The 15,017-nt window shown below is 59.9% G+C and overlaps 1 protein-coding gene across 1 annotated transcript; it reads left to right on the top strand.

Moving 5' to 3' along the window:
* Nucleotides 1–1,130: 1,130 nt before the first annotated feature.
* Nucleotides 1,131–14,763, top strand: UNC13D (unc-13 homolog D (C. elegans)). The gene is made up of 32 exons (XM_008566091.1): nt 1,131–1,294; nt 1,976–2,011; nt 2,229–2,336; nt 2,412–2,471; nt 2,562–2,628; nt 2,878–3,058; nt 3,508–3,552; nt 3,674–3,742; nt 3,900–3,969; nt 4,135–4,239; nt 4,356–4,448; nt 4,523–4,626; nt 6,236–6,353; nt 6,475–6,599; nt 6,745–6,835; nt 6,915–6,971; nt 7,049–7,146; nt 7,250–7,301; nt 7,379–7,509; nt 7,619–7,739; nt 8,073–8,216; nt 8,420–8,518; nt 8,604–8,810; nt 8,998–9,066; nt 10,392–10,471; nt 11,987–12,092; nt 12,167–12,238; nt 12,662–12,745; nt 12,841–12,961; nt 13,180–13,303; nt 13,652–13,848; nt 14,353–14,763. Exons 1-32 carry the CDS (start codon nt 1,178–1,180, stop codon nt 14,472–14,474), a joined length of 3,273 nt encoding a protein of 1,090 aa, XP_008564313.1. The 5' UTR covers nt 1,131–1,177; the 3' UTR covers nt 14,475–14,763.
* The last annotated feature ends 254 nt before the right edge of the window (nt 14,764–15,017 follow it).

The raw sequence follows: 15,017 nt of genomic DNA, 5'->3' as shown, positions 1-15,017 counted from the left end.
AACTGCACCCCACCCACTGAGTCCCTCAGGCCTGGCTGGGATGGTGATGCTGCTGGCCCCTGGCTGGGTGGGAGGGTGCTGGAGACAGGGGTGATTTTCTGTGTCCCAGCTGCCACGCTCCCCACCCTGGCCCCAGGTGGCTCCTCGTGGGATTGCAGCCCTGGCCTGAGTCTCAGGCTGGGTGTTGTCTGAGGGAGCAGGTGGCCTGCGCCTTCAGGAGCATGTCAGGACTCGAGAAGGCTGCCTCCTCGAAGCCTGGCTGGGACAGCTCTGCCGGGCTGGCCCCTGCAGTGTGCCCTCATGCCCCCTCCTTTGAACCTGGGCACAAGGAAAGGGTGAGACAGCCAAAGTTTATGGCCGGGTCTGTGTGTCCCCAGCCCAGGCACTGTGCACAGGATCAGCGGGTTGCGGAGTTCTGGGAAAGCACAGTGCTGAAGTGTCCCATTTTCCTGTCTCTTGTGGACCAAGGCCACCCTCTTGAGAGGGACTAGGCAGCTTGGCCTCACAGCTCTGCCTGCTGGCCAGCCCCGCCCAGGAGCTCTCAGGTTTGGCAAACCCTCTACAAGGGCATTTAAAGGGTGCACTCTCCTGATCATCACAACTTAGTCCCATCACCTCTGTGGAATGTCACCTGTGGGGTGGAGCAGGCTGAGCAGTTGGCTGCCCGCTGGGGAGACACCTCTCAGGAATGCCCCCCCAGCCCTTCTCCCCACCCCCACCCCCTCCACTCCCTCCCTGCACCGGTCTGGGGCCCGTTGAGAGAAGTCTGGGGTGAGAAGCCCATGGGTCAGGTCAGGTACCCTCAGTTCCCAGCTAGCCTGGGCACAGCACATGGATGGAGCAGGGCGGTGCCCAGACTAGCCCTGCCACCCTCTCCCCAGGGCCTCTGCAGGGGCGGGGGGGGGGGGGGGCCCGCCCCCCCACCAGTCCATCTGCTCCAGCCTGGAGAGGATCCTTGTGGGATCCCAGCCGGAGGGAGGTGCAGGGGCCTGGGACTCGGCCCCTCAAAGACGATGAAACCCTGACCCTTCCACCCGCCTCACGTCCTCCTCCGTTTCCCCCGCCGCCCTCCCTCCACTCTTTCCTATCAGAGGGCGGCAGCCCCGGGGCTCTTTGCACAATCCTGTGGCTTGCTGCCTTCACTCAGCAGCAGAGGGGAAGGGCAGAGCCAGCCACCATGGCGACACTCTTCTCCCACCCCCAGCGGCGCCCTCCCCTCTTACGCCAGGCCATCAAGATAAGGCGCCGCAGAGTCAGAGATCAGCAGGAGCCCCTGTCCCAACCAGCCCAGGAGGTAAATCAGTGGGGAGAGGAGGCAGCCTGGGGCCTGGGTGCAGGAGCCGGGCTGTGTGGCCCCACCTCTCAAAGGCTGGGACTGAGGACAAGGACCCCAAGCCTTCCCTCCTACCCCAGCCCCTGGCCAGAGCCTTCTAGGCCAGCTGGGTTCCTCCATGTGTACTCTGGATCACCGTGGGCCCTGGGTCTGGGGGCTGAGCCTCTCTGAACCCTCTCTCTGGCGGGCCTGACCCTCTGTCCCCCATTCCTTCAGTGCAGAGGCACCGGCTCCATTAGACAGGAGGTGTCCCTGCTGTGGGGTGGGCTACTTGGGGACCGGCTGAGCAGCCCCCAGGCCTGCTCGGCATCCCCCCCCCATCTCCCACCTCCGCTGCTGGGCCTCACTTCCGCCGCTGGGGTGAGGAGCCCGCCGATAAGCAGCGCTGTTTCCTCTGGGGAAGGAAGGGTTGGGGTGCGGAGTGGAGGGTGTGCGCCGCTGGGCCAGCTGAGCGCCCATGGACCTCAGCCACAGCGGGCCCGGGGACCAGGAAGATGGCCCAGGGGCCGGGCCCCCAGGAGGCCTGCTTTGGGAACAGGTTCGGGGCACTGGTGGGGATGGAGGCTGGGAGCTGGGGCCCCTGCTTTCCTAGGCCTGCACCTGGCCTCCCGGGACACCTTGTCTTTCCACCTTGCTCCCCAGATTCGGCCTCCATCTCACCACCTCTCCCCCAAGGAGGTAAGAGTCGGAGTGTTGGGGGCGCAGAGAGGCATGGGGACCAGCCCTGCATCCTCCTGAACGCCCCCCTCAGCTACTGGTCAAAGCCGATGGCAGCAGCCTGGTGGTGGGGAGGGGACTTGTGGGAATCAGCCCCTCCACTGTAGGCATGAGGTGTCGGTGCCCAGGGTGGTGGGTGGTGGGTGGTGGTTCCTGAGGTGACCCCGCTGTGTCTCAGCGGGCCCTGCTCTACGAGGAAGCTCTCTACACCGTCCTGCACCGCCTGGGCCAGCCGGAGCCCAACCATGTGGTGGAGGCCTCTGAGCTGCTGCGATACCTGCAGGAGGTGAGCCCAGCCCCCACCCCCACCCTGTGCCCCCAGCCTCCCCCACTCCTGCCACACCATCGACCTCCCCCCCAGGCCTTCCACATGGAGCCCGAGGAGCACCAGCAGATGCTGCAGCGGGTCCGGGAGCTCGAGGTACCCTGGGCCAGGGCCACCCTAGGCAAGGAGGGTACTGGGAAGCCCAGCTCTCTCTGGGACTCAGCCCACTGCCTCCTGTCCCTCCAGAAGCCCATATTTTGTCTGAAAGCAACAGTGAAACAGGCCAAGGGCATTCTGGGCAAGGATGTCAGTGGTGAGTATGGGGTGGGGTCCTGAGGGGCCCCTTTCTGGCTCCTTCCTCTCCCCATCCCAGTCTGACCCAGACATCCCCAGGACTCGCCCCAGGGCTGCAGGCCCCTCGCACGCGGGGTCTGGGCCCCTTCCCACCCATTCCCTTTCCCTCCACAGGATGAGGTTGAGCCCCTGGGGTGGGGTTGATGAGGGCCCCCCCGTGGAAGCCCAGCCGATTCCTTGGCTGCCTCATGCTCCCCCTCGTCTCCAGGGCTCAGTGACCCCTACTGCCTGCTGGGCATCGAGCAGGGGGTGGGTCTGCCGGGAGGCAGCCCTGGGTCCCGGCGTCGGCAGAAGGCAGTGGTGAGGCACACCATCCCCGAGGAGCAGACCCACCGCACCCAGGTCATCGCCCAGACACTCAACCCTGTCTGGGATGAGACCTTCATCCTGTACGTGGCCCTGTCCAGCCCCCACCCTGTCTGGGGCTCCTCTGGGGGGCAGGGTGTCCCCCAGTCAATGAGTTCAGCAGGTCTTCCTGGCTCAGGGAAGGGGGCTCAGCCCTGGGCAAAGATGAGGAGGAGCCTGCTCTCAAGGCAGGGTGGACAGACAGGTCAGACAGGACAGGCCATTGTCATAAATGCCACCTGTGCTGGTGAGGCAGGAGGTCAGGCCCCTCTGGGTGAATGTGGGGGATAAGCCTTACCCTAAAGCAGGGGGAGATGCAGTTAGGAGAGGAGGAGTTGGGCAGAGAGACGCTAAGGCTCCACAGCAGTGATGACACTGGGGATGACAGCTTTGAGGGACAGGCTCTGGGCTGGCTGGGCTTGCTCATGGCCTGATCTGATGGAGGAACATCTACCTCTCCAAGGCCCTCAGTCATGCTCTTTTCTCCATACAGGGAGTTTGAGGACATAACCAATGCTAGCTTTCACCTGGACATGTGGTGAGTGATGCCCCTAGGGATGGGGAAGAGAAGAGGGCCTGGGGTGAGGGTGCCAGAGCCTCCTCCTCCAAGGGGTGATGGGGACCCCCCCTGCCTCCTCCTCAAACCTCTGCCCCACCAGGGACCTGGACACCGTGGAGTCTGTCAGACAGAAGCTTGGGGAACTCACAGATCTGCATAGGCTGCGAAGGTGCCTGCCGAGGGGTCACGGGGAAGGAGTGGGCTCCTCGGCCCTGCCCCCACACACACTAGATGCTGGGCCTGGGTGGTCACAGATGGGGGGCAGATTCCAGCCCATCCCTTTGGGGGCTTGGCCCATCTCTCTCATGAGACCCTGCCTGAAACAGGATCTTCAAGGAGGCCCGCAAGGACAAAGGCCAGGATGACTTTCTGGGGAACGTGGTTCTGAGGCTGCAGGTGAGGGGGGTGGGGAAGGGCCCAGGAGAGAGGGAGAGGGAGAGGCCCTGGTGAGGGGCTTCAGGTCTGCACCAAGCAGAGCCCAGAGTCTGCCTCCCATCGCCTCCTCTGCCCCCACCTTGATGCAAAGTCCTGACACTTGGCCCGGGCATCTCTTCCTGCCAGGACCTGCACTGCCGAGAGGACCAGTGGTACCCCCTGGAGCCTTGCACTGAGACCTACCCAGACCGTGGCCAGTGCCACCTCCAGTTCCAGCTCATTCACAAGCGGGTAGGTCCGGGGTCTGGCCCAGCCCCACTTCCTCAGTGGCCCAACTGGGTTGGGGAGGGCTGGCTGTACCCAGTGTAGGGGCCTCTCTGCTCATGGCCATGCTGGCCCCATTGCAGAGAGCCACCATGGCCAGCCACTCCCAGCCCAGCTACACGGTGCACCTCCATCTCCTGCAGCAGCTTGTGTCCCACGAGGTCACCCAGCACCAGGTACTGCCCTCCCAGGGCTGGGCACAGCCAGGGCTGCCTGTCAGGTCCTGACCCCCTCCACCTGTTCCCCTCAGGCAGGCAGTACCTCCTGGGATGGGTCACTGAGTCCACAGGCCGCCACCATCCTTTTTCTCCACGCCACGCAGAAGGACCTGTCTGACTTCCACCAGTCCATGGCGTGAGTGCACAGTCCTGCGCGGAACCCTGAGGGGCCGGGGGGCAGCCACCAGCCTTTCCCACCCTGCCTGTCCTCCCTCAAGCTGACAGCCCGAAGTCTAACCCTCAGGAGAGTTTTCTTTGGTCCAAACTGTGCGTTTTAAGTTTTGAATCAGATGCCAGCTTCTAAGAATCTGGAGGTTTCACGTGCGGATCCAGATCTGCAGCTTCTCATGAACAGTGAGCTCTGGAGTTGCAGGGCTGTCACTGTGCCATGCTGCAGTTGACCAGAGCAGAGCTGCATGTTGTCCTGTGTCCATCACACTTGCCATCAGGCCCACGTCACTCCCTCACATCTGAGTCCTTCTGGGCACTTGAGCTTGCCACCCCTGCCCCAGACCCCGCCTGTATCCCAGCGCCACAGCCTTCAATTCAGCAAGTGCATGTGCTGATGAGAACGAAGTGATTGTTAGGGCCCGGCTGTCCCTGTGCCGTGGCAGGTTCTGGGACTGCCAGGACGGGCCCATGGGAGCCAGACACATTCCAGTGCGTAGGAGAAGCACAGAAGTGGAGCACAGCCAGGGTGTGGCCGGGGAGGAGCGAGCGCAGGATGGTGCGTGAGTGGGAGGGGGGACGAGGTGGGGGCAGCACGCCTGCCTCTAGGACCTCAGGCAGGTGGCCGTCCCTGGACACGGGGGGATGGAGGTGAGGCTGGACACTGGGGCGGCCACCAGGTGCTAAGGGGCCTGGTATGCTGGCAGGGCCCAAGTACATAATGCAGGTGGCAGCCGTGCCCGGTTGGGACTTCAGCCTGTCCTGGGGTGCTCCTGTCCCCATTCCCCGGCCCCCCCACTGGGACCCTGTCCAGCTCAGTCGGTACCTCTGTGAAGTCTCCCCTGAACAGTCTGAAAGGAAATTCCAGCTGATGTTTGCCATATGTGCACAAAGGCTCAAGTCCCTAAATCTGACTTTTCAAAAGAAGCAAGAAATCCTGAATTTTATTTATTTATTTATTTTTTTAAAGATGACCGGTAAGGGGATCTCAACCCTTGGCTTGGTGTTGTCAGCACCACGCTCAGCCAGTGAGCGAACCGGCCATCCCTATATAGGATCTGAACCCGCGGCCTTGGTGTTATCAGCACCACACTCTACCGAGTGAGCCACGGGCCGGCCCGAAATCCTGAATTTTATTTATTTATTTATTTATTTATTTATTTATTTATTTATTTATTTATTTATTTATTTATTTATTTATTTATTTATTTTTTTAAAGATGACCGGTAAGGGGATCTCAACCCTTGGCTTGGTGTTGTCAGCACCACGCTCAGCCAGTGAGCGAACCGGCCATCCCTATATAGGATCTGAACCCGCGGCCTTGGTGTTATCAGCACCACACTCTACCGAGTGAGCCACGGGCCGGCCCGAAATCCTGAATTTTAAAATCACAAACATCCCAATTTAAGAGGGGAGTGGTTTGAAAAACCTCTATGGAAACAAAAAAATCCTGTGGGTCACCCTCAGCCACTGATTTTCAGCCTCTCCGGGCAGAAGGGGCTCCACTGGGGGATTTGGAGCAGGGAGGTGCTGTCCCTCCATCTGGGGCGGGGGCTGAGGGCTCCTGTCTGCTGCAGGCAGTGGTTGGCCTACAGCCGCCTCTACCAGAGCCTGGAGTTCCCCAGCAGCTGCCTCCTGCACCCCATCACCAGCATCGAGTACCAGTGGATCCAGGGCCGGCTCAAGGCAGAACAGGTGGGCTTGGGGTGGGGCAAGGGGTGCTGGACGGGCAGGGCTGGGGGGAGAAGGGGAGCAAGAGAGGCTGTCTGGGTCCCTCAAGCAACTCTCGCCTCGTGCCATCTTCCTGGCTCTGCAGCAGGAAGAGCTGGCCACCTCGTTCAGCTCCCTGCTGGCCTACGGCCTCTCCCTCATCCGGAGGTTCCGGTCCGTCTTCCCCCTCTCTATCTCCGACTCCCCAGCCCGGCTGCAGTCTCTCCTCAGGTCAGCAGCTGCCCCTTCCCCTTCCTCAGCGGGGTCAGGAACCAGGGAGCGGTGGGGGCACCTGCGGGGTGGAGGCGGCCTGCTGGAGGAAGGAGTGGCGGGTGTGGGATGGCAGGCATTTTGGACACGGCCCCCTGTGTCACAGGGTCCTAGTACAGATGTGCAAGATGAAGGCCTTTGGAGAGCTGTGCCCAGACAGCGCCCCACTTCCTCACCTGGTGACCGAGGCCCTGCGGGTATGGTACCAGCCTGGGGATGGGGAAGGATGTGCCTGGGCCCAGCACCCCTCCCTGCTCACTGCCTCTTTGCCAACAGACCGGTACCATTGAATGGTTCCACCTGAAGCAGCAGCACCATCAGCCCATGGTGCAGGTGAGGGGCTGGGGCAGGGGGTGGAGTGAGGTGCCTGCCCCTTGCTGCCCTGCTCAGCTCACCTCTGTCCCTGCCAGGGCATACTGGAGGCGGGCAAGGCCTTGCTGAGCTTGGTTCAGGACATCATTGGTGACCTGCACCAGTGCCAGCGCACGTGGAACAAGATCTTCCTCAAGTGAGCAGACAGCTGGGGGGAGGCAGTGGTGCAATGGCCCAGAGTGGGGACTGGAGGGACCCTGCTGTGTGCCACTGGGTCATGCCCACTGCCTTTCTTCCAGTGCCCTCAAGATCGACTTCTTCCCCACGGCCTTCCTGGAGCTGCAGTGGCTGGTGAGTCCCTCTGCCATCTCCAGGTGCGCCCTCTGCCCGGGCTCTGCTGCCCTGCCCACCTGACCTTTCCTTCGCAGGTGGCCAAGAGGGTGCAGGACCACACGGCAGCGGTGGGCAGCTCCGTGTCCCTGGAAATGGGCGAGAGTCTGTTCCAGCTCTACGTCAGCCTCAAGGAGTTCTGCCAGCTGGGCCCACTCCCCTCCAAGAGGTGGGCAGCAGGCGGGTTGCCAGGTGCACAGGGGAGAAAAAGGGGTTGGCCAGGGCCCGGGACCTGCAGCTGGCCTTGGCCTTCCGCAGGCTGAGCTGGCTTTCTCTAGGGAAGGAGTCCTGGCCCTGGACGGTTTCCACCGTTGGTTCCAGCCAGCCATCCCCTCCTGGTTGCAGAAGACGTACAGTGTGGCCCTGGCACGGGTGCAGCGCGCAGTGCAGATGGATCAGGTAGGGCTGGGGATGGGGCCTGGGTTTAGGGGTGGATCTGGGGGGGGCTCTGCCTGGACCTTGAGGACCCACACTGAACATTCCCTCTGGGCGCTCTTGAAGCCAGTTGTGTGCAGAATGCTGCCTGCTGATATCCTTGGGGTAACTGTGGCCAGGGGGGTTAACTGCAGCCTGGGGGATCTGGGCAGAGCCTTACCTGTCCCCATGTAGCACCCACCCAGCTCTGTGCTTAGCAGTGGTAGCTGCTCTGTGAATGCTTAGGAAGGAAGGAGGGAGGGGATGGGTTTGGCAGTGATCGGAGCTCTCCTTTCTAAGTGCTCCCCCTTCCCCCAGCTGGTGCCCCTGGGTGAACTGATCAAGCATAGCACGTCAGCTGTGGACCTGTCCACTTGCTTCGCTCAAATCAGCCACACCGCCCGGCAGCTGGACTGGCCGGACCCAGAGGAGGCCTTCATGATCACCGTCAAGTTTGTGGAGGTACAGCATCTTTCACTGTGTCCTTCCCACTTTTCTAGGACAGCCTCACTATTACCCCACCCTGTTTCTCCCAAGCTGTCACATTAGCAGCCTCCCAAGGCCTGTGTGCTAAGCTCCCAAGTCACTGAGATTCCCATGCCCCCCCGCACCCTTCCTGGGTGCCCCACCCATGGATCAATCCCCTGTGACCCACCCTGCCCCAGGATACCTGTCGGTTAGCCCTGGTGTACTGCAGCCTTATCAAAGCCCGGGCCCGCCAGCTCTCTGAAGGCCAGAAGGACCAGGGCCAGGCAGCCAATATGGTAAGGGCCAGAGCTGGGGGATGGGAGGCTGGCCAGGATGGGGATGGAGCCTCCTCGGCATCTCCATGCCCGTGCCTGCCCCCAGCTGTGCGTGGTGGTGAATGACATGGAGCAGCTGCGGCTGGTGATCGGCAAGCTGCCCACCCAGCTGGCATGGGAGGCCCTGGAGCAGCAGGTTGGAGTCGTGCTGGAGCAGGGGCAGCTGCAGAACACGCTACATGCCCAGCTGCAGTGTGCACTGGCTGGCCTGGGCCACGAGATCCGCACCGGCGTCCGCACCTTGGCCGAGCAGGTACCTGCCTTGTCGGATCCCACAGTGACCACACCCTGCTCTATCTTCAGCCTGAAGCCTGACCCCCAGCAGGAGTGGACTGATGTCCAGACCCTGGTCCTTCCTGAACCTAAACTCGGGCCTCAAACTCTCCTGATCTCCCACTAATGCCCTGGCCTGCCTCCTGCTTACCGTTTTGTGTTCCCAGCTGGAGGCGGGCATCGCCAAGCACATCCAGAAACTTGTGGGCGTCAGGGAGTCTGTCCCACCTGAGGATGTGAGTGACACTTCTGCTAGCTGACCTTCCCTGCCCTGCCAGCTGTGGGTCTGGGGTCATGAAGGGGGTTCAGGGTGGGCAGGGGGCAGAAGGCCTTGGGGTGTCAGAGATAAGTCCCTGTGCTTGGGGGAGCCATGTCCTCTCCCTGGGCCTCAGTTTCCTCCGTGGATGCCAAGGGGGTGGGTTTGGGTCACCCTCCTAGCACTGACGGTCGGTGCAGGGGCTGCAGCGGGGGAGGGCTAAGGCTTTGCAGCCAAACAGGCCTGGGCGTCCGTCCTTCCAGCTGCCTCCTAGCATTGCTGTTCTCAGTTTCCTCATCTGTAAGTGGGGATAGGAATGTGCACCTTTGTTTTTTTCATTTTGGGGTGTTTTTTTTTTTAAAGATGACCAGTAAGGGGATCTTAACCCTTGACTTGGTGTTGTCAGCACCACGCTCACCCAGTGAGCAAACCGGCCACCCCTATATGGGATCCGAACCCGTGGCCTTGGTGTCATCAGCACCGCACTCTCCCGAGTGAGCCATGGGCCGGCCCTAGGAATGCACACCTTTGATTGTTTGAGGGAAGGTTATTCATTAATTCAACTATGTCATAAGCACCTACTTTGTCCTGGCATTGATTTAAGCATTGGGGATAGGTCACCAAACACTGTGACAAAAATTCCTGCTTTGCTAGAGCTTGGGGCTGGCCGGTTGGCTCATTTGATTAGAGCGTGGTGTTGATAACACCAAGGCCACGGGTTCGGATCCCTGTACCAACCAGCTGCCAACAACAACAAAAACAAAGTCTAGAGCTTACATTCTAGTAGGGAAGTGAAAGAAGAGCTAAATAAATAAATATGTATAACTGTAATGATAGTTATAACTATAAATATAGTACAGATGTTTACGAGTAAGTGCACACACATGTACAGTGTGTTAGATCATAATTGCTAAAGAGAAAAATAAAACAGAGGTGGGGTAGGAAGTGTCAGAGGGCTCTATTTTTAGAGAGTGGCCAGGGAAGGCCTTACTCAGAGGGTGACAGCTGAGTCGATACCTACAGGAAGCAAGGAAAGGAGCCATGAGGACTTCTAGGAGAGAGCATGCCGGGCAGAGGGAACGGCAAGAGCAAAGGTCCTGAGGCAGGACTCTGCCCAGCAGGTTCAGGGCTATAGAAGAGGCCAGTGTGGCTGCAGCAGACTAAGCAATGGGGAGAGGAAGGCAAAGGGGTGGGCAGGAGACATTACAAACGTGCTCATCAAAGCTCCTGGCTCCAGCTCAGGGGTGGGAATCAGGGTGGGACTCGAATGCGCCAGAGCCTGACGCTCTCTACTCCCCTCCCCAGGCCATTCTGCCCCTGATGAAGTTCCTGGAGGTGAAGCTCTGCTACATGAACACCAACTTGGTGCAGGAGAACTTCAGCAGGTCTGCAGCCGCCCTGCCCTGGGGCGCCCCCCACCTCCACCTCTCCTCCCATCCGCCCCCCTTCCTGGGCCTCAGCATCCATTCTCCGTGTGTCGGGGGCGGGGGCGTGAATCCCTTTGGAGACCTCCCTTAGAGGGTGCAACCAGCCTCTGCTCAAATGCCCACTCCTGGGGACAGGGAGGTCATTACCTCACAAGCCCGCGCATGTCATGCTGCCCAGCTCTGAGCGCTGCAAGTTCTTCCTCTGGCGGAGCTGAAATTTGTCTGTCCTTTCTCCTGTCCCGTCTTCAGGGCTTCCCCGACTGCTTCTCTGCCCTCCTAACATCACAGGCACAATCCAGGGGGAATTCTATTCAGGGTCACCAGGCTGCAGGGAGTGCAGGTCAAGAGCACGGGCTCTGGACCACCTAGGTTCAGACTCCAGCTTCACTACTACTTGGTGGCCTTGGGCGGTTGCTCAGGTTTTCAGTGCAGATGACAGTAGTTCTGGCCTCTACCAAGGATTAAATGGGTCACATGAAGTGCTGAGAGCAGTGTCATACAAAGGAAGTGGTCAATGGCTGTGAGCTGTAGTGACAACGACAATGACGACGATCCACCTCCACGTGGAAGGAGCTGCTAGGGCCCCCTCTTAGGGTTCTGCTCTGCTCCACTGGCACAGCGGGCTACGGGAGCCCAAACGTCTTTATTTCTTAGGCCATACTATGTCACTTGCTCAGCTTTTTTTTCCACGTAAAACAGAATTAAATCTCTCCACCAAGACGGGAACTTCACTCGGGCTGTCTGAAAAGCCTTTAGAACAGTGGCTGGTGCATAACGGCACTTAACTGTATTGAATAAATAAGTTCATTAACTACTTTTACTATTTTTATTTATTTATTTCTGGCAGCTGGTTGGTGCAGGGATCTGAACCCTTGACCTGGTGTTATAACACCGTGCTCCAACCAACTGAGCTAACCGGCCAGCCCCTCATTAACCGCTTTTAGTATGGGCCTCCCCCATTGTTAATGACACAGTACATTTTTTGTGTGCTTAACTGCCAGACTCTACTTTGACATGTGTCAGATTTCAGTTATTTCAGGTGGTTGTCAGGACTGGGTCTTGGTCACTATTTTATTCTCCCCAAAAGGTAGTAGATGCTTATCCCTGCTGGGTGTTGAGATCCTATTTCTTTTGGCCTCCCTGGCCTCTCCCCCCACCCTGGCCTTGTCTGCTGGGGTTCTATAGTTCTGCTGAGGAGGACTCTTCAGTGAGGGTGAGAGACAGGTTGGATGGGACTATCTGTCTGTCCCCTGCTGGTCCTCCTTCCCTCAGACCAGCCCGACCTCCCTCCCTACACTGCCTGCCAGCCCTGGTCCAGCCCCATCTGTGGGGCAGGTGGAGCAGGTGGAGGGTGGGGGTGGGGAGGAGTTGGGGCAGGCCTGGGTCCCCGAGGCCTCCCTTTCTCAAGAGCATCTTTGCTTCCTCCACCTCCGTCGTCCTGTCCCGTGTCCGGCATCCCCATCCCTGGTCCAGCCTTCTGACCCTGCTTTGGACCCACACACTCACGGTGCTGGTGGAGGCAGCTGCTTCCCAGCGCAGCTCGTCCCTGGCCTCTAGCAGGCTGAAGATCGCCCTGCAGGTAATGATACTAGCCACAGCGACAAGAGCCCTGGTGGGAGAGTGCCTCAGGTTACCTCTGCTGTCTCCCTCCAGAACCTGGAGATCTGCTTTCATGCTGAGGGCTGTGGCCTGCCGCCCGAGGCCCTCCACACGGCCACCTTTCAGGTAGGGAACTTTTGGTGAGCTCGCAGGTAAGGAGGTCAGGGGAGCCTGCCTTTCTGCGCTCACTTGTGTCCAAGACCGGCTATATAATTTATGGGGCCCTGGGCAAAATGACAAGAGGTGGACCTCCTTATTCAAAAATTATTAGAAATTTTCAAACAGTGATGGCAGAGTATTAAACCAAGCATGGAATCCTTCTAAGCACAGGGGTCCTGTGTGACGGGGTGGGCGGGGGCGGGGCATACCCATAAAGCCAGCCCTGTCTGTGCCTTGGTCCTGCCGTCGTCTGCCTGGGCATTCCTGTGAGTGCGCCCAGAGCTTTCCATTTCAAATGGATGTCTCGCCCCCTCACTGTGAGCTTCAGAAGGGCAGGGGTGGGCTGTGGCTAGGTGTGATAGGTCATTCTTGGATATGCTCCGTTCCCAGGCTCTGCAGAAGGACCTGGAGCTACAGGCGGCCACCAGCCGGGAGCTCATTCAGAAGTACTTCTGCAGCCGCATCCAGCAGCAGGTGAGGCTCCCCCTTCTGCTGCACCCACTGAGGGCCCTGGAGCCCCACCTCACCCTGCTCTGCCCCAACTGACCCTGTGCATGCTCCCACTCAAGGGAGAAACCACCTCTGAGGAGCTGGGGGCTGTCACGGTTAAGGCATCCTACCGCGCATCAGAGCAGAAGCTGCGTGTAGAGCTGCTCAGCGCCTCCAGCCTGCTGCCCCTGGACTCCAATGGTGAGTGGAGGCTGCCCATTGGCCGCTCTTCATGTCCCTGTCCTGTCCTTCCTGTCCAAGAGTCCCTGGGGGCTCTGCTCACCTGGTAGGAACTCTGGATGCATTCCCTCCAGTTACCAGGAGGGGTCAGTGCTGAGTGGGGCATATCTGTGGGAGGTGGGGATGGGAGCTGGGACACCCTCAGCCAACACCCCCTCCTTTCCTGGGCCACTTACCAGGCTCCAGCGACCCCTTTGTCCAGCTGACCTTGGAGCCCAGGCATGAGTTCCCTGAGCTGGCCCCCCGGGAGACCCAGAAGCACAAGAAGGACCTTCACCCGCTGTTTGATGAGACCTTTGAATTGTGAGTGGGTCCCCACTCTTCTCCCAAGCTCCTCCCTTCGCTCCCCCCAACCCCCATACACCCTCAAGCCTACTCCTCCTGGCTGTGGCCACCTCTAATTTGGGCCTGAGCGGGGGCACCTGGGACAAGAGTTTGCTTCCCACGTTGGACTCAGAGGCTTCCAGGGAAGGGTGCTGTCCCTGATGGCCCAGAGGCACCAGGCTGAGAGCTGACAATCCTTACTCCGCCATTTGTGGCGTGTCTCTCCTGCCCTGGCCTGTCCTTAACTATGAGGGTTGGACCCATGTGTTGGGGTTGGGGTGATGGCAATGCTGGGTGGGCAGCTGAGTCTCTGACTGTCCCCGCCAGCCTGGTGGCTGCTGAGCCGTGCCGGAAGGACGGGGCCTGCCTGCTGCTCACTGTGCTGGACCATGACACGCTGGGGGCCGATGACCTGGAGGGGGAGGCCTTCCTGCCGCTGTGCAAGGTGCCCGGGCTGACTGGCTCAGAGGAGCATGGCGAGGTGCCTCAGACCCGCCTGCCTCTCACGTACCCTGCACCCAACGGTAGGCCTGAGCCCAGGGCAGGGAGGTGCAGGGTGGGATGTGCCTCCTGGGAGATGGAAACCCAATGGAAAGAGAGCCAGGGCAAACTTCTTGGCTGAATTGAGAGACCAGTGACATTTAGGCTAGGGGAAGTGTAACATGGCTCTCCCTGGCCAAGGAAGCTCACCAAGTCTACCTGGGCAGAGGGGCCTGGACCTCGCTGAGCAGGGGCATATCCCACCAGCTTGCTAAGAGGAATAGTTCACCTGCTCGCACACTGATTAGGAGCCAGTTCTAAGCACTTTACAGATGTTAACTCTTCCAGTTCTTACGACCAGCTGATGAGGCAGGTATTATTATTAGCACTATTTTATGGATGAATAAACTGAAGCATAAAGAGGTGAGCTAGCTAGCTTTAGGTTCTCACAGAAACAGGCCGTAGTCCCAGCTGCTGGCACGTCTCGGCCTCTCGCACTGCCTCTCCCCGGGTCTGGCAGTCTGACCCCCACACCCCTCTCTCCGCAGGGGATCCGATCCTGCAGCTGTTGGAGAGTCGCAAGGGTGATCGCGAGGCCCAGGCCTTTGTAAGGCTGCGGAGGCAGCGAGCCAAGCAGGCCTCCCAGCATATTCCACGGTCAGGGCGGTAGCAGTGGAGGTTGGGGGTGGGGCCTGGTAGAGCTTTCTGTAAGGTCTGGGTCTTCCCCACCACAGCACAGCACTCCAGCCCAGCCTAACACTCAAGAGAGCCCAGAGTTCAGGTCCTCTCTGGTCCTCCTGCCAGAGCAGGGGCCCTCGGTAATGGGGCACCATTAGCGATATTTATACTCCTTCCTCCCTCCCTCAAGCCCTGCCTTAGTGTTCTCTGCCACATCCTAGCACCGGGGGCATCTTCTGCCTCTGCTCCCCTCTTGGAAGAGCTGCTCTGGTGAGGCAAGGTCCTGGGCCAGCTGTCTTCCCACCTGCCTATTCCAGCCACTGAGGCTGTGGGCACAGAATCTCCTGGGAGCGGGAGAGGGGACCCTGCTAAAGTTGAGGTTACAGCTACCCTGGGGAAGGAGGGGTGGAAGCCATTACTTGAGGGTCCTCTCCCCAGGGGCTGTCAGCTCCCAGGCTAAGAAGCCTGAGGCCAAGGACCTTCTGGCTCTGGAGTGAGAGCTGGCAGGCAGCAGGATTTGGGAAAGAGGGACAGA

Source organism: Galeopterus variegatus, unplaced genomic scaffold (genome assembly GCF_000696425.1).
Source record: "Galeopterus variegatus unplaced genomic scaffold, G_variegatus-3.0.2 Scaffold219, whole genome shotgun sequence".
Lineage (NCBI taxonomy): Eukaryota > Metazoa > Chordata > Mammalia > Dermoptera > Cynocephalidae > Galeopterus > Galeopterus variegatus.
The sequence above is the reverse complement of the archived record's forward strand: the minus strand, read 5'-3'. Positions and strand labels throughout refer to the sequence as shown.

Coding starts and splice junctions, on each gene's coding strand:
- UNC13D (XM_008566091.1), top strand. CDS start 1,178: ATGGCGACACTCTTCTCCCACCCCCAGCGGCGCCCTCCCCTCTTACGC. Junction 3,743..3,899: donor GATCTGCATAGGCTGCGAAG/GTGCCTGCCGAG, acceptor TGCCTGAAACAG/GATCTTCAAGGAGGCCCGCA. Junction 10,472..11,986: donor GTGCAGGAGAACTTCAGCAG/GTCTGCAGCCGC, acceptor TCCCTGGTCCAG/CCTTCTGACCCTGCTTTGGA.